A 22,860-nucleotide genomic window follows, 5' to 3' on the forward strand; every position below is an offset into this window, starting at 1 on the left:
AGCTCCTATAACATGGTCATCATATAATGTAGAAGTTCTGTAACACGGAGGTCCTATTACATGGAAGTCATATAGCATGGTAGTCATATAAGGTAAAGGTCCTATAACATAGAGCTCCTATAAAGAAGAGGTCCTATAACATGATAGTCATATAGTGTAGATGTCCTGGAACATGGAGGTCCTTTGAAGAAGAGGTGCTATAACATGGAAGTCCAATAAAGTAAAGGTCCTATAACATGGTAGTCATATAACGTAGAGGTCCTGTAACATGGAGGTCCTTGAACATGGAGGTCCTATAAAGTAGAGGTCCTATAGCATGGTAGTCATATAACGTACAGGTCCTGTAACATGGAGGTCCTATAAAGTAAAGGTCCTATAGCATGGTAGTCATATAATGTAGAGGTCCTGTAACATGGGATGTTTTATGAAGAAGAGGTGCTATGACATGGAGGTTCTATAGGATGGTAGTCATATAACATAGAGGTCCTGTATCATGGAGGTCCTATAAAGAAGAGGTCCTATAACGTAAAGGTCCTATAGCATGGTAGTCATATAATGTTGAGGTCCTGTAACATGGAGGTCTTATGAAGAAGAGGCGCTATAACATGGAGATCCTATAACATAAAGGTCCTATAGCATGGTAGTCATATAACATAGAGGTCCTGTAACATGGAGGTCCTATAAAGAAGAGGTCCTATAACATGGTATTCATACACTGAAGCTCTGAATGGGGGTCATCATTATGTATTTCATGCAGAGTATTCCTATTCCGTGGCGGATGAAATGTCAGCAGTAGCTGTTATCGGTGTTCCCCGGCTATGAGGAGTGTAAATGGCACCGCTCATTTGTACAATGATGTTGTGTTTAATATTGTCGATTATTTGAGATGGAGACACATTGATTTTCTAGTGATTCGACCTGTGACACTGATTGCTTTTGTTTTCCCTGGCACTGCAGATCTGTTGCATGCAGCGCTCACAAATCAATACACAGGAAATGGGATTTTGCAGATATCTGATTTGGTCCACAAAGATTACATGTAAAAGGAACATGACTATCCACAAGCCGTGTAAATAATTCAAATACATTTCATTATTATTAACCATTTTTAGCCAAAGAAATAAAATAGACTGAATATATGGCAAAAAGAGAAAAATGTTACAGTTAGTGACCCCTAAAGTTGCACATGTTATTCTATCACAGTATATCTGATAATCCAGAATGTTCCAAACTAGCAAATCCCAATCCTAAAATTTGCAGTTCCCATATTCTACTAATCTGCATGATGCCTCCTATTCTCTCCACACTAATGCATATCCATAAATATTAACCACATAGAAAAACAAGATGTGACCACCTTTAAAAAAATAAACCCATCTTCAATGTGATCAGTATCCATAGATAAACTGATGGATAATTCCAATTTCAAGTAAATCAGAATTCATCATGATAAACCAGGGGCACTTACTCATAGACTGGGGTAATCTTCTTATATTTGTTATACATGGCCTCCTTCCTTCCAAAATCAACTTTTAAAATTATGCTAATGAGCTAGAAGGACTTTGATCACCAGAGGCAACAGGGCTTTTTTTACTATGAGAACTGTCAATCTGTGGAATAGCCTGCCTCAGGCGCTGGTCAGAGCAGGGACAGCAGAGAGCTTCAGGAAGGGTCTAGATGCCTTTTTACCTTTTTAAATCCCTTCCCTTCCTTGGTTGAACTTGATGGACAAGTGTCTTTTTTCAACAGTATAAACTATGATACAATGATACTGTGGGGCTTATTTACTTACCCGGTCCATTTGTGAACCCGCGGCGTGTTGTCCGACGTTGAATCTGAGCTTGCCGGGATTAACTAAGGTCGTGCGCCCATTTCCACTAGGTGTCGCTGCTGCGCCGAGGTCCGCCGAAGTTCACCAACCTCTTCCTGGTGCATGTCAGTGCTTGTCAAGCGACACTTTTTTTTTTTTAAATACCGCGGTTTTTCTGAATCCGTTGGGTTTTCCGAAGGCCACGCCCCTCGATTTCCGTCACGTGAAACCCAGCGCCGATGCGACACAATCCGATCACATGCGCCAAAAACCCAGGGAAAAACGGCGCAAACCGGTAATATTTGGGAAACCCGACGAAAATGAGCGATTCGGGCCCTTAGTAAATGAGCCCCTATGACTCTGGTTGGTGTTGCCAGAGCCCCTTCCTGCTGTAGCTTCACAGGCTATTACACTGTGCAGGAGTACTTCCCCCTCCCACTGTTTGAGATAACAGCGGACAGAGGGAGGGTGAGACAATGTAACAGCATGTGAAGCTATAGCACCGATGGACTCTAGTAACACCCCGCAGAGCCCTTCTGGCTCATTAAAGGGGTTATGCCACGAAACAATTGACTACAAAAAGCTGTCAAAGAGGTTAAAATATTTCAAAAATCTATTTGTAATGGTTTCCTGGAAGTAAAAGTACCTTTCTATTTGTTATTATGATGCTTGTTCAGCCTCTATTCTGCTCCACACAGAAGCAGATGTGGGAGGGGCCAGGCACATGCACAGCACTGACAGCGGCAGTTATTGCACAACTCAGTGCTGCAGAGCGCTCAGCCTTCAGTCTCCTTCCACCTGCTGTGCTCAAATAGTCCCTGCATTTACTGATCCAATAGAAGTCCAATTGAAATGTGTCATACGCCCCATGTTAAAAGTGCACCAAAAATAGTTGGTGCAGTCTGTCAAAGCAGTGCAGGGGGCACCAGATTCATGAAGAACGTGCGCCAGAAATCCTGAATCTGGCGCCCCCTGCACACTACACAGGTCACTGCACATAGTACACATGTACTATATATTCTCACAGCATCATGGTCGGTCAGGCTGACATGCATGGCGGAAGTCTAGGTGGTTGCAGGGGAGGCAAACCCGACGTGTATCGTCACTCCAAAGTGCCACTTACCCCTGAGGAAGTCACTTTGAAGTGAGGATATGCATGGAGTTTGCCGTCCCTGCATTTTTCTAGACCTCCGACATATTTACACTTTACTGTCCGCCTGACCGACCATGATGCTGTGAGAATACATTGTTTTGCTCTTCTTGTATGCATTGATTGTACAAAATTAGGTGCAATAGTTGTTTTTATAACTTTTACTAATAAACTTTTGTATTTTTGCATGTTGATTGAATCTCTTTCTGTGTATTTTGTAAGGAATTGCAACCAAATCACTAGATAGATAGATAGAGAGATAGATAGGAGATAGATAGATAGGAGATAGATAGATAGATAGATAGATAGATAGATAGATAGATAGATATGTGATAGATAGATATGTGATAGATAGATAGATAGATAGATAGATAGATAGATAGATAGATAGATATGTGATAGATATGTGATAGATAGATAGAGAGATAGATAGATAGATAGAGAGAGAGAGATAGATATGTGATAGATAGATAGATAGATATGTGATAGATAGATAGATAGATAGATAGATAGATAGATAGATAGATAGATAGGAGATAGATAGATATGAGATAGATAGATGGATATGTGAAAGATATGTGATAGATAGATAGATAGAGAGATAGATAGATATGTGATAGATAGATAGATAGATAGATAGATGGATATGTGATAGATAGATAGATAGATAGATAGATAGATAGATAGATAGGAGATAGATAGATAGATGGATATGTGATAGATAGATGGATATGTGATAGATAGATAGGAGATAGATAGATAGATAGATAGGACATAGATAGATAGATAGATAGATAGATAGATAGATAGATGACAGCTTCTCACATGTTGCTGATGTTTAGCGACTTCCCTGCTAGTCAGGCACAGGGGCCCCTTTGCAGGAGAGCAGGGTAACATGGAGGGACAGTGAATGGTGGAGAGTACAGGAGGAGGATGCATCAGGAGAGGTCAGAGCTCAGCCTGTTACTTGTGTTATCTCTGCAGCCTCCTGTGTGACCTGACTAATGGTGGAAGGAGGAAAGGGCTGATACATTGCTATGATCCATGTTAGGGGAGGACTCCTCTGAGCAGACATGTCTGGCTGCAGTTACCTTGCTGCTGTAGGCTCCTGTGTAGCTGGTGAGCACAATCTCTGCCCCTCCTCCTCTCTCACCTCCTATTGGCTGCAGTGTGTCAGGTGATCTCTCAGTGTGCAGAGCAGCTGTGAGCCCGTGGAGTGATCTGTAGTGGAGAACAGCTGACTGACTCCCTGTGCGCAGACTCGGCCAGATCAGCTGTTGCTCAGGACGGGACACAGCTACCACTGGGGGGCGCCAGCAACCAGAACAAAAGGAGTTATCTCAGTAAGCCTGCAGATTTTGTAATAAGTGTAAATGGTGAAAGTACTTTTAACAATGCATTGGACCCAATTACAGCAATGTGCAATGGTGACACAACCCCTTTAACATGGATAATAAATATAAGGAGATTAGCACAGTCAAGGTGCCTGGATCTATGAGTAAGTGTCCCTGGTTTATCATGACGGTAGATTACCTTTATGACATGGTTATACCCCATACTAAACCCACCATAGACCACAAGAAACAGATTCCTCATACTTGGATTCATATTTCAAAATGTCTGTGGAGAAGACAGCCCAGGTTATTGTTAATAACTACCTCCAAGAAGAGTCTACAAGACTACGCTGCAAAATACATGCAGGTGCTTGTTGCAATTTTCGCTGTACACATGGACAATACAAAAATTTCAATGAAGTCTATGTAAAGAAAATCCAATTTCAGACGTTTTTTTTTTTCCAGCGGACCAATGAGTGGATCTTACAAACCAATAAAGTATCTTATTTTCAACCAATTTTTTTTTAACTGATTTTAAAAATAACAGATTTTAAACGGATTTTAAGTAAAATTTCAGTGCAATTCAGAACAATCCTATCCTATATAGGAGTCATTTAAGAAAAAAATTCAAAAGACATAAACATTGTAAGAAATCTCGTATTCGGTGTAAAATCCAATAAAAGCAGAGCTGACACATATAAGCACAAGAACATGCAAAAAAACATGCGACACACAGATGTAATGACAGCAGATGATAGAAGCTTCTTCCCCATCAATGGTCATTATTATCCCAATATATGTATATTAAGTTTTGTGGGAAAGTCCCTAGAACCCATTAGGAAAGGGGGCGTGGTTTATGCTAATTTTCCTCCTCGGGGTGGCTTTCCAGATTAGACCCCTGATATAAGAAAACCAATGATAGTTATCCTGTCACCCCAAAACTTTTGAGAATCTAACATTTATAGCGACGTGGGCAACCTACTTATATATGAAACATTATTCTCCTCTACTTAAAGCAATCATAATATTTCTTTACTCAAAAATATATTATAAAATACACAAATATAATACAAATATATGGCCCAACCACCACATAACTATTGTACTGTCATGAAACCTTGGCATCTTTCTGCCCCATAGCTGGCCTGTACATCCTCAATACATAAGGGTTCTAAGCCCAATTGGTTACTTGGGAGGTGCTGCTTGATAACCCCATTAAACAATAGTGATAGTTAGACCATGTATCTCTAGTAAATAATCTGTCAAATGACAAGTCAGCCCAAATTTAAAGGGAACCTGTCACTTAAAGTAACCCAAATTTTATCTTTGAAAATTGATATTACACAACAGTACAACTATCCCCATATTGTTCATCTCCATACCTGTAAAGTTTTACAGTCCCTTTGTAAAGTTGACTCACCATCTATAAGAATGCCCAATCACCATATTTTCTCTGAACTGTGTCTGGCATACTCACATCCTTCCTTCTCAGCCGTGCCCCCAGTACAGCTTGCTGAAGAGAACTTCTGAGAGAGGGGTGAGTTGATTTCTTCTTAGCCAATCACATAGAGCCATTGTCTCTCTCAACCCCCTCATACAACGCTCCCTCAGGAATTCTCTTCAGCAAGTCAAACAGCCAGCTCGTCTAATGATGTTGCAGAGCAGAGTTAACTGAACTGAAGAGAAAGCAGGCCCTTTTTCAGGGCGGAAGCTGGAGGCACGGCTGAGCTAGAACATAAATATGCATAAATGGAGAGTCAACTTTACTAACGGACTGTGGAACATTTCAGGCATGCGGAGGAACAATATAGGGATAGTTGCACTGCTGTACAATACCAAGTTATCTGTAGTTGGTGTGTGAGGTTAGTTTAACTGACAGGTTCCCTTTAAATAGGCAAAACACTATCACTATAAAAGTCACGAGATGATCATTTTCAAAGGTGTGCATATTTGTTATACTGGTATACGGTGCTTTGAAGGGAAAATACAGCATCTTGACTATTCTATCTGAAATTAAAGGCATGTGGACGTACAGCAACGTGTAGACTTCTATAGGTTCTGTAGAGGGTATAAAACACAATATAGACAACATGGGTACCAAGGACTAGCGTGCGCCTACATGTGCTGCTCCATTCAGTTAATGTTGGTACTTTATTACATGTAATTTATTTACTCGGGCCTCACATCAATCACCCTTTGTGAGGTCTCGATGGAATTGCTTCGGGTTGACATTTATGTATATGCTGACTTATTAAATTATTAATTACATTCAAGTAGCATTTGCCTTTATTGTGTGCGCTCCGCTTGTGTTCCCGACGCTCGTCATTACTGGAGGTATGGATTTGCTTCTACAAGATTCTTCATATTAGATTTTGCGAAAATCGCTATTTATTATTTTGTGGGCGTATTTGATTTTCTGTATGAGGAACCTAGAGATCGCTTATTAACATGGAAGTGGATGACAGGTGATCCTGAGTATTAGACACGGGTGTAGGTGTCATGCCTTGATGATAAATTGGGCTACAAACAAGATCTAAAAGGTTTATGATCTTACTATATCTTCCCTTCCTACCAAAGGAGGTAATAAGAGGGACACATTGGGTACAATTGATGCAGGGCCTATGGTTATCAAAACATACCCATGACACCCGTGCCTAACAGAACATGCCTCAAGTCTTGGATTACCTAGAATTGGCCCGAGATTGGCCCTGGACTACTGCAACCTGGACTAGCTTGAATTGATGTGATGCTTAATGGAGATCAAAAGAGGTGGTACACAACACATGGACTCTCTTTGTCATGTACAATCCGCAAGGCCAGGACCATGTAGAGTGACATGTCATGTATCAGGCCCTGGATACCCTAATAATTTGACCCAAGATAATGACTACCACAATGTGGACTAGCTCAAAATGATGTTTGCCTAGTGCCAAGCCTAAGAGGTTGTCTTCTAACATGTGGACTCTTAGGTCCCCTTTGTCATGTTCCATCCCCTCAGGTCCAAAACCACCTAGTGTGTCTTGTTAAGCCCCAGTCATTGGATTAAATACAATTTGCCCCAGATATGGACTACTCCAAGTTGGACTACCTCAAATTGATGTGATTCCTAGTTAAGGGCCTAAGAGGGTCCATAACACAAAGACTCCCTTTGCCATGTACCAACCCTCTACCCTACAACCATCTAAAGCGCCATGTCATGTGTCGGGACCTTGATTGTCTGAAACTTGCCCTTGACATGGACACCTAGACTAGCTTGATGTGATGTGACGTAATGCCGGAAAAGAGTGGTGACCAACACAATAACTCTCTGGTTCCCTTTGCCATGCACAACTACCTGGGGGGGGGGGGGGGCAGTACCACCTATAGTGCCATGTCATGCATGATGCCCTGGAATAAGGACAATTGGACAAGACCACCTATAGTGCCATGTCATGCAGCAGGGCCTACAACTTCCTCTAGATACGGCCTACTTTTCCCTGGAGTAGCTAGATTTTTTTCCAAACTACCAGAACCTCTTAAATTTGTAGCGGCTAGGACAAATATCAGTGATCAAAAAATGTGGGACATGTATTATCGTATCTGCGGCAAAACAAATGCCGGAATCTTTCGTTTTTGGGACGCAGAATTGTTGATCATTTATAATGAGTTTGCACCAGGAAGAAGAGATGTTTCCGACTATCCCGGCTCCTCTTTTTTTGACGCAAGTGGGCGTGGCCTAACTTTTCCACATTATCCATCACATTTATATGTATTTTGTCAGCATTTTTAGGCGCAATTTTTGGCGCACAAAAGACCAGGAAAAAAATGTTCAGAGAGCAAAATTAAGGCGCAGTCTATGTTAGATTTTGACGCACATTTCATTGATGTCGGCATTGATGTCGCCACTTCAATACATTGGGCTGTGCTTTCCGGAGACAGTCGTGCTTGCACCAGAATTAGTAAATCCCCTCCAATCTGTACAACACTGCAGAATAGGTTGGTGCTATGTAAAGGAATACAATTAGTCCAATCCAGATTCCCAAAATAAAAATCTTTGAAGACGGATTAAATCCTTTTTCCTGCTCCGAGATTTCCATTACTAAACATTCCCAGGAAAAAAGGGTTTACATCAAGTAACAAAAAATTTTTAACAGTGCGTAGAGATTTTTTTATTACTTTATATAAATTGGACTTTTTTCCTGGGAATGTTTAGTCATCAAAATCTCTGGTTCCCTTAATCCTGGTAGTAGACTTTTAATTTTTTATTGCTGTAGAGTTCTAATTCGTCTGTGGGGTCGTGGGTTGTAAAAACATGGCTGCTTTCTTCCAAAAACCAACTCCACACCTGACCAGTGGTAGTATGCGGTATTGCAACTGAGCTCCTTTCATTTCTATACAGCTGAGTGCAATACCGCGACACACCATAGTCAGATGTGGCGCTGTTTATGGGAGAAAGCAGCCATGGTTTTCATACCCCCCTTCTTATGTATTGTTAAATCTGCAGTGGAGCCTTAATGGATTATCAGATATTGCATTAAATGAATATCATCGTACCAAATGTATTTATCTAGACTTTTTAGAACAGTCTGAAAACTTAGCTCAGGCCATGTTAGAGGTCAGAGGTATGGCGTTGTAGAATTTGGGGGTCCATAATTTCCTATACGAATAGGAGGATACTATATGTAACCATTGATTGTTTGGGATCCGGATGCTCATTTTGCATTACAGCCCAGGATCTCTATGGGGGGAGATTATGTGAGATTATGAGCATATCCCATAAATTTTTCCTCTTGTCAAAAGTTAGGGAGTGCTCCCCTATAAACCCGGAGGTGGATATTTTGAGTTAAACATATAAACGGAGAAACCCGTTGCTCCTAAGTGTCATCTGCAACCGCAGAGCTGACACTCACCTGCCTCCGACAGCTAAACAAAGAAGTGAACCTGCCTGCTACCTACACACCCCATGAACAGATGGCCGCTTCTTTGTTAAACCTTATACAGCCCGTATAATACTGACACTAACAGATGCAGAAAAAGCTTTTTTTTTTAATGAATGACAATAAGGAACGGCTAAGTGGCAGCGCCTCTGCGTCCAGTCCTCTAAATAGACACATGATTGAGCAAACTTCTATAGACGTTCCCTGCCGCGCTGCTGGAAAGTATGAAGAGGTTGTGAATGTGCTGTTTATTTATATACATGCCTAGAACAGACTGTTAGATCATACGCCATCGCACCTCGCGCACCGCCACCGCCGCTCTTTTAGTCTCACTAATTAGTCTTCAGTAACTGGAATAGGAATTTATAGCGATGCAAATGAGGAAAAGTCTTGCAGGGAAAGAGTCTCTGTATAATACCGTATGTACAGTATAAAGAGTACTGACGTTACGGCAAGTGCATGTGTAGCAATTCCTTACTGCAATGGTATATTCAGACAATGGAGATTTGTCGCAGACACAGTCCTACGCAACTGGTTTTCACTTGTCAAAGTTTCTATTGCAGGTCCTATTGTAGGTCGTGTGTCAATATCCCCTTAAAGGAATCAGCCCCATGTAAATTTAGCTGGGACTGAATTAGAGATGGGCAGAACCGTAGTTTTAGTTTGGGTTCTGCATGCTGGATTGGCAGCCGAATCCGGGAAATTGACACCCCTATGTTCTAGAAGCACCAAATCTCTCCAGATTCCTCCATCACTTGTATGAAAATTCCATGACAGATATCTCCGACAGCTACTGATGAACCACTGCTCGATTTACATGGGGCATACTTTAGGACCCTTTTTATGTGATTTCTGAGACATTGAGACCCCACCATTAAGGGAACTAGTGAGAGGTATTACAGGGAGTCCCCAGGTTACCTACAAGATTGGTTCTTTAGGTTAGTACTTAAGTTGAATTTCTATGTAAGTCGGAACTGATTTATTTTCTAATTTTGACCCCAGACAAAGTTTTATTTGTCCCTATGATAATTGGATTTTCTAAATTTTGTGCTGTCACTGGACCAAGGATCATCAATAAAGCTTCATTACAGACACCTACCATTGCAGCCTGGGACTATAGTAACATCCAGAGACTTCACCAGAGGTCACAGTGGGCAGAGGGGTCCGTCTGTAACTAGAGGTCGTCGGTAAGTCTTGGTGTCCTTAAGGGTGCGGTCACACATTCAGTTTTTCAGATGCAGTTTTTGAAGCCAAAAGCAGGCGGGGATGATAATAGGTTGAGACAAATAATTGGAAGGTGCTGCTCCTCCTCCTTTTACTCCACTTCAGGTTTGGGCATCAAAAACTGCATCTGAAAAACTGAACGTGTGACCGCACCCTGAGGGTCCATATCCAAGACCTCCCAGTTAAACAGATATAGTACCAGCAATAATAAACCCTTACATTTAGCAATTTCTTAGGTGAAGGGGTTAAAATTGTTCAAAAAAAATTAGGGCACAACTTACTCATCAAATCCCCAACAAACTAGGACCTTCACTTCAACTGCCCTAACCAGTTCAGCAAAATATGTGTGATTGCAGTGTATTTTATTACGGTATGTGCTTTATATTTGTTATGTTGTATATTAATGTGTTTTCATTTTTATTGTGTTGTATAATATGTTTATATGTGTTGCCGCATTGTATATTATTATGGGGTTAATGTGTTTCATACTGTATACTATTATGTGTTCTTTTATATGTTATATGTATTTTAGATTGTCCAATTTTGTGTTCTGACTTTGTATAATATTATGGGCTTTATATGTTCTATATTATTATTGGTTTTAAGAATTGTTATGTTGTAAGGTGTTTTAAGGTGTTGTTACATTGTGTATTATGATAGGCCTTCTAAGTTGTGATGTTCTTTATTGTTGTATGTTGTATGTATGTTAATGCTGAGTAATATTATGGGGCTTATTTACTAAGGGTACGCGGCCGCACTTTTGCTGGATTTTCTGACATTTTTGGGGATTGCACGGCTGTGACAGGTATTTTACAGGGGATTGTGTCGCATGCAATCAGATTTTGGCGCAACAGAAAACGTGGGGCGGTTTCGTTGGACGATCCGACTGATTCGGACTGAGCGCTGGAATTAACATTTAAATTGTGACGCAAGACAATGCACTTACATGCACCGGGAAGAAGAAGGTGAACTCCGGCGAACCTGAGCAAGGAAGCGACACACTTGCAGGATATCGGGCGCACGATTGTAGTGAATCGCAGCACAGAGCATTATCATCGGACTATGCACTTTCGGTGAACTCCCCCAGACGGGTAAGTAAAGTGCCCCTTTATGTTTTTATGTGTTTGCTACAGTTTTCATCTGTTGTTACATTGTATATTATTTGGGCCATTATATAACAGACATTGTTCCATTTTTATTAGTTTTTCTGTTGCATATTATTTGGGCTTTTATTTGTTTTGTATATTATTGTATGTTTTTTTAGGATTGGCAAAGGTTATATGTATAAAAATCTAAAAGAGTCAAATCAGGGCAAATACCTCACCCTTAATCCTGAGGTTAATTTATGTGTCTCCTATGGTCCCAGCAGATAACATTGCCTTACTGCATTAGGCGACCCAAAAAAAGGAACAAAGAGCAATGCAGTTTTGGAGGATACACACGTATTGACCATCTAGAAGCATTGGCCACATACTATCCTGGAGTATGCTCGAATGCTCCAGAGGTTGTACTTAATCTAAGCAAAGCAGCTTACTTACTTCTCAGGCTCCTTCTCATTTTGCTGCTTTGGTTGTGGCTGTAGAACGTTATTAACCAGTTCAGTGATCCCACTAAAGGGAAACCACCTGTTTGAATAAGCAAATAATGCAACTTTATAACCACAAAAAAACAAGTGACAGGCCCGAAAATGTTGTCTCCCCCATCACTACAGACAAGCAAGAAAAGGGGAAAAAAGCTTGTAGCCAATGGAAGTAGAATGGCAGCTCGAGAACTCAGCCAACGAGAGAGGAACACGGAAACTAGTCCACAAAGCAGGCAGAGGTGTCTACATCCAACTAACGTGGATGGGGTAAGAAAGCTGAGGGCAGCCGTCTTACAAGCCAAGTCAAGGAAGCACAAGACATACTAGATGCAGTCTACGGAGGACTCAAAGTCACCTAACACCACCAAAAGTAGATGCAGGAAGCCAAACACAGCAAAACAAAAACATCAAACAGAAATAAGTCAAGCCTACGGCAACCGGGAGGAGAGATACTTACTGCGAGAGTTGAGGTTTTTGTTCTTCTTTCACCCTAAAAAGATAAGTGTGCACAGCTGAGTGCAACAAACAGCAAAGACCCCACCGGGAAGAAGATGTGGGGGGGCTTCATATCACCAATTATTAGTCATAGGCAAGAATAGACGGAAGAAAATCGGAAAATGAAGGGTGAACTCCTGGGATATTGGAGCTATTGGCGCTAAACTACGGCTAATTGCCTTAAAATTGGACCCAGAAAATTGTGCAGAAACTAAGTAATGGCTGAAGGTCACAATCCAATGACATGGGGAACCATGGGGTAAGGACTCAGTAGGTCGGGAGCTATTCCTCTCTACCCACATGCAAGCATGACCCCAGGTATAAACGTGTTCACAGAAGGGAGAGGGGAAAGCGCTGCTCCCTGATGACTTATTTCTCTTAATAGCATAGGATCAAGCCTGTTAAAATTTGATACGTCAATCTTTCCTAGATCCTTCCTCAGCGCACACGACCGCTAAAGGTAATCTACCACATTGATGCAGCGCTTCTAACCCAAGAACACTTACATGCTGCCCTGTGCCTCCCGAAACAGGATCTGTTCTTCTTTTTGCTTGTAAAAGCTTAGTTTTTGAGAAAAATGCCTTTTAAAATTATGCAAATGAGCCTCAGGGCTCCTGGTTGTATCACAAGAGCCTCTTCTGGTTCAGTCGTTGGAGCCGGCTCACGTCACCGACTCTCTGGCTGAGGAGTTGAGGAGGCAGAAAAGCCAAATGGAGGCACAAATAATTCACAGGAGATGGAGACAGAAGGGGTTTATGTGATGTTGACAGGAGCCCCTGAGGCTCATTTGCAGTATTTTTAAAGATTTTTTTTTCCCTCTCAAAAACTAAATTGTTAGAAGCAAAAATAACAATGGATTGTGCTTCAGGAGGCACGGGCCAGCATGAAAGTGTGGTAAATGGTTTAGAGGCACTGCATCCATGTGGTAGATTTCCTTTAACCTAGTCTTTGGCCCCGAGGGCGGTCTTTGTTACAGGAGTTTCCTACTTGGTAGAATATTACTAGAGCAAGGTGTGCATGAAAGACTTATCCTCTTTAGTCACAGTAAAGTTCGTGTTGTGAGACCAACACTTACAACATGATCGCATATCCCAGCAATATTCCCTGCCTTTAAGGGACCCTGTTGCCAGGTTTTACACCATTAAACTAGCAGCCCCCTCAGGTGGGGTATGAAATGTCCTTTTTAGAATTCTCTCTTTTATGTGAAATCTATTAATTTACCAATAAAAAATCACCTCCAAAGCTATTTACAAATGAGAAGAAAAGAGTCATATTTTGCCTTTAGATGAGTCACTATTAAAGGGCGACGAGGAATCACTTCTTGCAAATTTGCGCCTAAATTTGCGATTTTTCGCAAAGTTAGCTGCACAAGCAAGTGTTGCGCCTGATTTATCTTAACAACTCAGATGTGGACATATTAAGAAAGTCGCAATTTTGGCACATATCTTGACTAAAAAGTCGCAAATAAACTGCAGTCCCTATCAGGCGTAGGAAAAACTTTAGAAGGGATAGCAGCAGAATTCGCGCAAAAGTAACAAAACTCGGAATAACCAAAAAAAAAAATACATGCACAAAAGACTAAAGATAAATGATCATTATGTTTCTAGGTAGTATAGAGCCTAAGATTGGGGAATCTGAAGTGACAATCACCCTTTATCCTCTAAAGGTGACTCATCTCAGGCAAAAAGTGACTCTTCTGTGCTTTGAATGTGATTGTTTTAATAAGAAAAATGGTGAGATTTCAGATAAAAGAGGTAATTCTAGAAAGGGTATTTTATATGCTACCTGAGGGGGCAGCTAGTTTAATGGGGTAAAATCTGTGCCAGGTTCCCTTTAAGGCCAGAAAGTGAATGTTCTGCATCCAAAGAATTAGCAAGTTTTTGGATAAGCTCCTTGTGCTTGTAGCATCCAAATGTTTATCCAGGCTCAGAGCCATAGATATGGGTGGGGCTGGGCCCGGTTCTGGAGCTGAGCCACATCCATATTTACATTGCAGTGTCTGGATCAACAATGGAGCGGCCCATTCACACCAAGGTTCTAGTATTCGGACGCTAACAATGAATCAATATGTGGTAATGGTAAGACCCTCTACATTGTGATTTTCTTTGGTCAACCTAATATTTGCAGGCAACTCCAGACACCATCACACTAATACAGACGATCCCCTACTTAAGAACACTCGACTTACATACGACCCCTAGTTACATACGGCCCTCTGGATGTTGGTAATTTACTGTACTTTAGTCTTAGGCTACAATGATCAGCTGTAATAGTTATCACAGGCGTCTAATGAAGATTTAGTGTTATTCCTGATTCTTATGACAACCCAACATTTTTAAAATCCAATTGTCACAGAGTCCCAAAAAAGTTCTGTCTGGGATTACAATGATAAAATATACAGTTCCGACTTACATACAAATTCAACTTAAGAACAAACCTACAGACCCTATCTTGTATGTAACCCGGGGACTGCCTGTAAACTGCAAGGACCTGATCACCAAGGATTGCGCATAGAACTGCGAGGAAGAATCACATAGTCAGCAATAGCGACCACCAGAGACATGGATGACAAATGACATCAACAGCCGAACCAAATCTCTACTGGATCTATACGGATATTAATGGGAATCTACCAGCTCCCAGATCCGCATTGTACAGGGCACCTTATATTTTTTATATGTATACCTTTCCTATTTACCAGTGATCTATTATATTAAATACAACACTATAGATTTTTTTTAATCGATTCAGTGCACAGAGAGCGGGGTTACACTTTTTGGGGCTCCCAATTTGTTCTTTCTACACCATCTATGTTAATCATTGTGCAGGGGGTAGTACTGGATAGTGATGGGCAACAAAGAAACAAACAAACAGGGGCACCAGCGGGGAAGCCCCGCCCCCAGTGCTCAGAGAAGCTCATTTACATAAATCAGAAATGGTATTTTTCCATTAAATGACAGATCAATAGGAAAGGTATAAAGTGCCCTATAGATTGCAGGTTTCAATTGAGATTGGGAAGCTGGTAAATACCCTTAAAGGAAATCTATTGTTAAATTCCATCATGATAAACCAGGGACATTACTCATAGATCCAGGCACCGGGACTGTGGTAATCTTCTTATATTTATTATCCATGGCCTCCTTCCTTCTTTAATCAACTTTTAAAATTATGCTAATGAGTCAAAAGAGTTCTTGGGATATTGACAGGGCAGTTAACACTGCTCTGTTACATTGAGCAGGAGCACTTCCCCCTCTTACTATGTGAGATTACAATAGGAAAAGAGGGGGTGGAAGTGCTGATGGAGAAGGGATTGGGGAGACAGTGTAACAGCCTGTGAAGCTGCAGCACAAAGGGGCTGTGGTAAAACCCCCCAGTGCCTTTCTGGGGGAACTTATTGAAAGTTGTTGAGCAGGGAGCAATAAGTTACTGCTTTAATATTTGGTTGGCACCTCACGATAAATAAGGGGGGTTTGGGGTTGCAGTTTGGGCACTCGGCCGCTAAAAGGTTTGCCATCACTGTCCTAGGGCATTAAGTGAGATATGCTCTGCTCATTGTAACAGCCTGTGAATCTGCTGCATGGAGAGACTCATTAGCATAATTATAAAAGTTGATTTTAGAAGGAAGGAGGCCATGGATAACAAATATAAGAATATGACCACAGTCATGGTGCCTGGATCTATGAGTAATGTCACTGGTTTATCATGATGGATATCATTTTGGAAAATCCAAAACAAGGACAGGAAAACAGAATTATTTTAAAAATGTATCTGTTATACTGATACAATAATTGAATGGTCACCAGATGGTTATTCTGTGTCATATCGGCTCCGTATACATGATGGAGAAAAAGCTTCGATCAATAGTGATGATGATAATAATAATGAATGCACACGCTGTGTAATCCCTATGGATTTGGATCATTATTTATAATATATAACATATAATTTGAGAAATCATCAAATCCAAAATATATAACACTTCTAGTCCTGCTTTTTTCAGTAGGATAGGAGATCTCTGCTATATGGTGAGGGACACAAAAAACTTTTTATCTCCCAAAGTCAGGCAAATATGGCTCTTCCCACCTCATTTTCACATGAGATGAGTCAAGTTTTGTGGCTAAAGGAGTTGTAGTGTCACTTCAGAAGCCCCTACCATCTGTTCTATAGCACCTAGAATCATGACTTTGTGCCATTTTAAAGATAAGGATCTCATGTTTCTGATCACTTCAGGCTACAGGCAGTTGAAGACATAGTTGGAAATGCAAGGTACAGACAAAGATCCAATACCTGCCCATTTAATTACTACATGTATGTCCAGTTCTGTAGCTCACAGATCCGTAAGTTTGATGGGATCTGGAAGATGAGATTCTTATCTTTTATAAAAATGTTTGGAACTATGGAACCAAAAATGACTTCTGAAGTGACACTATCCCTGCCACTACTAAACTTGACTCATATCATGTGCAAATGAGGTGAGAAGAGTCATATTTTATATAGGCAAACAGGTGAGATTTCACAAAAAAGAGGGAATTCTAGAACATTTCATACCCTATCGGAGGGGACTAGTAGTTTAGTAGGGTAAAACCTGGTGACAGGTTCCCTTTAAGTGACTACAAGAAACGTTATAACATATCTTGTCAGAGGAAAGTGCTTCCTTCTCCCCTTACTTTAGCTCTTATTCTCCTCCCTACTTCCTCTATAATGACTTTTTACCCTGAAATCTCTGCTGAATTCCATCTTCCTAGTAACAAGACATAAACTATCTGGTGAGTCACAGCAGCTAGGTCTACAGCAAGCAGCATAGAGAGAACCACAGGAACACAAATACAGACTACAGAGATGAGAGCTGCTAGAAAACGAAGGAACAGTATTCCTTCACATTTATACAGAAAAGTGCTGATGTCTGCAAAATTTTAACAATGGTGAGCTACGCTGGAAATCTTACGACAAGCTCATCAGTATTTGAATACATCACTCTAAAAGCCATAGATGGCATCAGACAAACACATACAAGGAGCTACACATTATCCACATCACAGCGCTATGAGGCAAGGTGTTAAGATTTTATGTGACAAGAATTTACAACCAAATACATTTTTAAAAAATTTAATTTAAAAAAATTTGAATAAAAAAAAGCTCAATGACGCAGACTAAAAACATTGGGGGGAGATTTATTAGAAGTTTCTGAGTTAAAACTTTATTATTTGCCCATGAAAACCAATCAGAGCTCAGCTTTCATTTACTAGACAGCTGTGGGAAATTGAAAGCTGAACTATGATTGGTTGCCAATGGGAATTGGGTTATCCCGGCAGTATGCATGGGGTTAAAAGGGTACAGAGGGTGGGCATTACCCAGTGTCCATTAAAGGAGTTATCCAGGGAATATAAAAAAAATCAGGAGATTAAGATTCATGACTGATGTATAAACTATATTATGCTAACTAAACTGTTAACCCCTTCATGGTTGCTCGATTTGTAAAATAATACATCTAAGGGAAGCAGTAGCTTTACACTGCTATAAGATGACCCTCTGATAACGAGTCTTGCCCTATTGAGGGACTGAGTAAGCAGCCAGTTCACAGCCTCCATAGACCTGTATTGTGCATGGTGTTATGCGTCACGTGACTGCGCTGAGGGGCTGCAAAGTCCTATTCCTGGCCCCGAATAGCAAAGTGGCTGCTATGGACATTGGCGGGGGTGGGGGGTGCAGTGCCCTCCCTGACCAAAATCGGCCCTTTTAGCACACATGTTCATGTGCAGTGTATTATGTGACCTGGATGTTGGATTATTGCTGCTGTACTGAAGAAATCCAGCCCCCTCAGTCACAGCAACATGTACTGAGTTGCCATAGGTCTGCCATGATGTGCAGGTAAGTGGTAGCTGGCTGGGTTGATGCTGTGTGACATGTGTCCTCACTATTATGGATGAACTTTTTATATATGAAATGGAGCAACAAGGATCAGGCATGCTGAAATCTAACATGTCCGATCATTCCTTTCCCTGATATCACAGGACAATCACATGAACATTAGACTGTTGGTTGCTTCTGCTTTATAGATATCCAGTACAGGCAGTCCCCAGGTTACATACAAGATAGGGTCCGGAGGTTTGTTCTTAAGTTGAATTTGTATGCAAGTCATAACTGTATATTTTATAATTGTAGATCCAGACAAAAAAAAAATTGGCCCAGTGACAATTGGAGTTTAAACATTTTTTGCTGCAATTGGACCAAGGATTATCAATAAAGCTTCATTACAGACACCTTACAGCTGATCATTGCAGTCTGGGACTACAGCAAAGCATTCAGAGAGCTTCACCAGATGTCAGAGGTGTCTGTCTGTAACTATGGGTTGTCTGTAAGTCGGGTGTCCTCAAGTAGGGGACCGCCTGTATATATCACCCGTTCTATAACATCATAAATATAAACGTATTCACCCATTTTACAGATTTTTTTCAATTTTTTCCCCACTTTTTCTGGATCAACAAGGATAAACTCTGATTTTTTTTCCCACGCCACCATGTTCTCCTCGGTTGAACTTGGTGACCATATGTCTTTTTCCCCAGCACACAAGTAATCCGTGCCATTATGCCCGGCGCTTGGCACCAACCCCCATCTGGCTCCGCAATTACGTAAGAAATGTATTATCCCGTATCGCCCACTCAGACAGGTGACGGGAGGAATCCTCCATGTGGAAGGATCACTGATGAAGCAAAATCTGACAGGTTCTCTGCTACGTCTCCCTTCATTGACATGCACAATAAAGGGCGAATAAATAGGATCAGAATTGCGTCCTAATCCCATTGAAAATCCCGAGCAAATATCGGAAAATCCCAAACAGGCGGGATTGTATTCCTCCTAAAAACAGAGGGGTTTTATGAGGTTGATGTGTGAAATCACGGAGGCTACTACCACCCATCCATTTTATGCTGAAAATATCGTTATTTGCTGGACGTGGAGTCCACTTTTAGATGACAAAAGGCTCCGAAATAATCCACAAAACCGGCTCACGTTACAGCCTTTGATTTCTCAGCTTCCAAAATTAGCTCCATGCTCTGCTTCTATATTTAAAAGCAGTGAAGTGAAAGTCGGAATTGATTGCCGTTATCTTGTCTAGCCAAATTTGGCCGAGCGACGTTTAAATTTGGAATGATATTTATATAGTGAGAAAGTCGTCTTCATCCACACAGCGCAGGCAAACTGAGGCAGAGGGCTAAGCAACCGGGGATGCACAATTAGAATGGGAGGCGTAGATCCATGTAACTAGCGGAGATCTGATTTGAATGACCTATAATTAAATAATAAGAATTCCTTTATTTATATAGTGCGCACAGATTACGCAGCGCGGCACAGAGTTTACCAAATCAGTCCCTGTCCCTATGGAGCTCCCAATCTAATCAACTTACTAGTATGTTTTGGAGTGTGGGAGGAAACCGGAGGACCCGGAGGAAACCCACGCCTATCTCCATTTACTTCAATACGGATACATAGTTGCAGTACTCTGTATGCTGTATACTGTGGATAGAGTCTCCTGCATCCCTTATACAGGAATAACTGAAATGTCCAGGGCCCAGGGTGTCAGACCCCATATCTATCTGATGCTTATATCACAATATACACTTAATTTGATGTAGAAACTCATAATAAGCACTTCACTTCAACATTTGTGGCCTTTAAAATTCTGCTTAAGGATTTTCAGCTGCCTCCCTAAACCATGTCTCTGTTCTCTCATCCAGCCACACCAGTTCCCTACACTGTACTGATGATATGCAATGACACAGAAACAGCTGTGTCATCAAACTGTCTTCAGTTGGAAATCTATTTATTTCGGAAGATACTTACCCCAATATCATGTCACAAGTCTTCCCACAAATCTACCAATCTACCACCAAAATCAAGCATGATAAACCAGAAGCATTTCCCCTCCCCCACTATATGACATTACAGCAGGCAGGGAAAGTGCAGAGGGAGAGGGAGAGAGTTTTCACGTCTTCATATTACCATACTTATTTGCATATTCCTTACCCTGCTTTCAGTGTAGGAAAATATTGAGCACTTGGCAAAATTTTCAAATATGTTGCAACAAAAAAAAAAAATATCTCTGCTATTTCCCAACCCTCCCCAATTGAGTGGGACAGTCCTGGATTTTCAGGTCCTACAGACATGAATAAAGTTCAGTGCGATGGTGAAGAAGGAAACTGTTGACTCCATGTTTCACCATTGAGGCTCTACTGCTGCTGTGTGAGGCAGAGGCTTCCAGACTCAACAGAAAGGGGCTCATTTACTAAGGGCTCCGCCGTTGGCTTTCCCGAATTTTTCTGTTTTGCGCCGATTTCCGGCGTGCTTTTGGCGCATGCGATCGGATTTCGGCGCAGTCGCAGCAGCTTTCACGCTACAGAAATCGAGGTGTGTGGCCGTCGGACAACCCGACGGATTCGGAAAAACCGCGGAATTTAAAAAACATTTTGTGTCACAAGATCATGCACTTACATGTACCAGGAAGAAGAAGGTGATCGCGACTGGACCGGGTAAGTAAATGAGTCCCAATGATGTCATTTCACATGTCCACCTGGGAAGATGGAACAGGACTGCAGTGGGGGAACTGAGAGAGGTAAGTATCTGATTTTTTTTTTGTAAACAAGGGAGATAGGGGGGGGTCTAACGAAAAAAGGGGACATGATGAATATGAGGGCTACAAAATTGGGGCCATTATAGATGACAGATAAAAAGTCGGCTCTACGGGGGCGTTATAGGTAGGGGGGGCGTGGAGAAAAGGTGGAATTATAAGGAAGGGGCTAGAGAAAAGGGGGAATTATACTGTATGAGGGGTAGAGGAGGGGGCATTACACAATGTGGGGGCCATTGTGTATTAAGGGTGACAGTAAGGATGGGGACGATATTATACTTTGAGGTCATGCTTTGGGGTTAGGGCCAGTTCAATGGCAGTGTAATCTTTGCCCATCTCATAATTTTGGGGGGTATGTCCTTATTATACAGCCATGTACACACCCCACAGTGGGGACGTATGTGAGCACCAGAAGATGATTTCTCTGTCTCTCTCTCTCTCTGAATTGCTTATTAAGATCCCTTGATTCACAGATTTGGTCTATTCAGCTCACAAAGCAGAACTGGGAAGCAGGATTTCGAGTTTCCTGTTTCCAGCTAATTACATCTCTTCCCATTCATGTCTAATTGCAGTTGTCATTCATTTCCAGCCTCGGCACCATCTACATTTCCTTTTTTAACCGGAACATTTATAAGTCCCTATTTATAAGTGAAATTATACCAAGAAAGACGCTGCAACATGTGCTTCACCACCTCGACAGAAACACATCTCTCTGTCCCAGGAATCCTAAAAAGTAAGTTTATTACTGGGCCCTAATGTAAAAATATGAACTGGGCCCCGTCTATTATGTGTCATTTACACCATACTAGGCACGTTGACGATTAAAAGTAACCACAAAAAGTTTGTAAAAAGTCATAAACTACACAATCTACTATGCAGAATAGAAGCTGAGCTGTATTATGAGGTTGTGCAGCAGCTGAGGTATATAGAATGAGATTCTGCAGCACCTCTGGGACCACCAGCGATCACGAGGGTCCACAACTCCATGCAGTTCTATGGGAATACTGGACAGGTACGCAGCTGGTAATAACCATAGGAGCAGATTAGTTTCCACAATATGACAGCAAGCAGAGATCTTGAAAACCCATTAGGAACGATTACAATAGGTACAAAGGAGAACAGCATGACTTTCCATTACACAACATTCCACCTGCATTGCTGAAACAGGAATAAATTGGTTTAACCTCAATGATATAAAAGCACAAAAAAAGCTAAATAATAAATGTGAAGAGATATATAGGCGACAGCTGGGAGCCTCGTGCAGTGAATGGGGTCATCTGTAGAGAGAGGATGTCACAGCAGGGGGCGGTATAGGGAGGGCCGGCTCCGGGGCTACTAATTGCCCACGTGTGGTTTCTCGTTTGTTTAGTTACTGATTGACAAGGTAACATTACAAGAACCGGACCAGAAAAATGGGTCACACAATACAAACTGGATCTTCATTCATGAGGAATATCAGCAAAGTGTAAAGTTACTGATATTATTATTAATCACTTATTCATAGACCAGCATTCATTCCATGGTGCTGTACAATCAGTATGGGGTTCACATACATTAGACAAGACAAGAACTAATGGAAAAACAAACACTACAGAGATCAGGAACAAGTAGAAGGTGGATCCGGCCATGAGGGCTCACAATCTATATAGGAGGGAAGATGGAGACACGAGTACACGAGACACATGCATTATATGTAATGTAGAAGGACGTGTGTATTATATATAAT

The 22,860-nt window shown here is 41.3% G+C and overlaps 1 protein-coding gene across 45 annotated transcripts in view; it reads right to left on the reverse strand.

Moving 5' to 3' along the window:
* RIMS2 (regulating synaptic membrane exocytosis 2) overlaps window positions 1-22,860 on the reverse strand; it is a 443,591-nt gene that overhangs the window by 378,511 nt on the left and 42,220 nt on the right. For 37 of the 45 annotated variants that reach the window (XM_072151350.1, XM_072151360.1, XM_072151358.1 and 34 more), the window contains exons 2-3: window positions 12,474-12,506; window positions 11,973-12,059 (exon numbers count right to left, since the gene is read on the reverse strand). The exons of 7 other annotated variants lie outside the window; for them this stretch is intronic. In XM_072151350.1, the coding sequence (XP_072007451.1) occupies window positions 11,973-12,059; window positions 12,474-12,506 (120 nt within the window). The remainder of the gene's footprint in view (window positions 1-11,972; window positions 12,060-12,473; window positions 12,507-22,860) is intronic. One more of the 45 variants, XM_072151362.1, reaches the window with a different exon arrangement.

Source organism: Engystomops pustulosus, chromosome 5 (assembly GCF_040894005.1).
Source record: "Engystomops pustulosus chromosome 5, aEngPut4.maternal, whole genome shotgun sequence".
NCBI classification, from domain to species: Eukaryota; Metazoa; Chordata; class Amphibia; order Anura; family Leptodactylidae; genus Engystomops; species Engystomops pustulosus.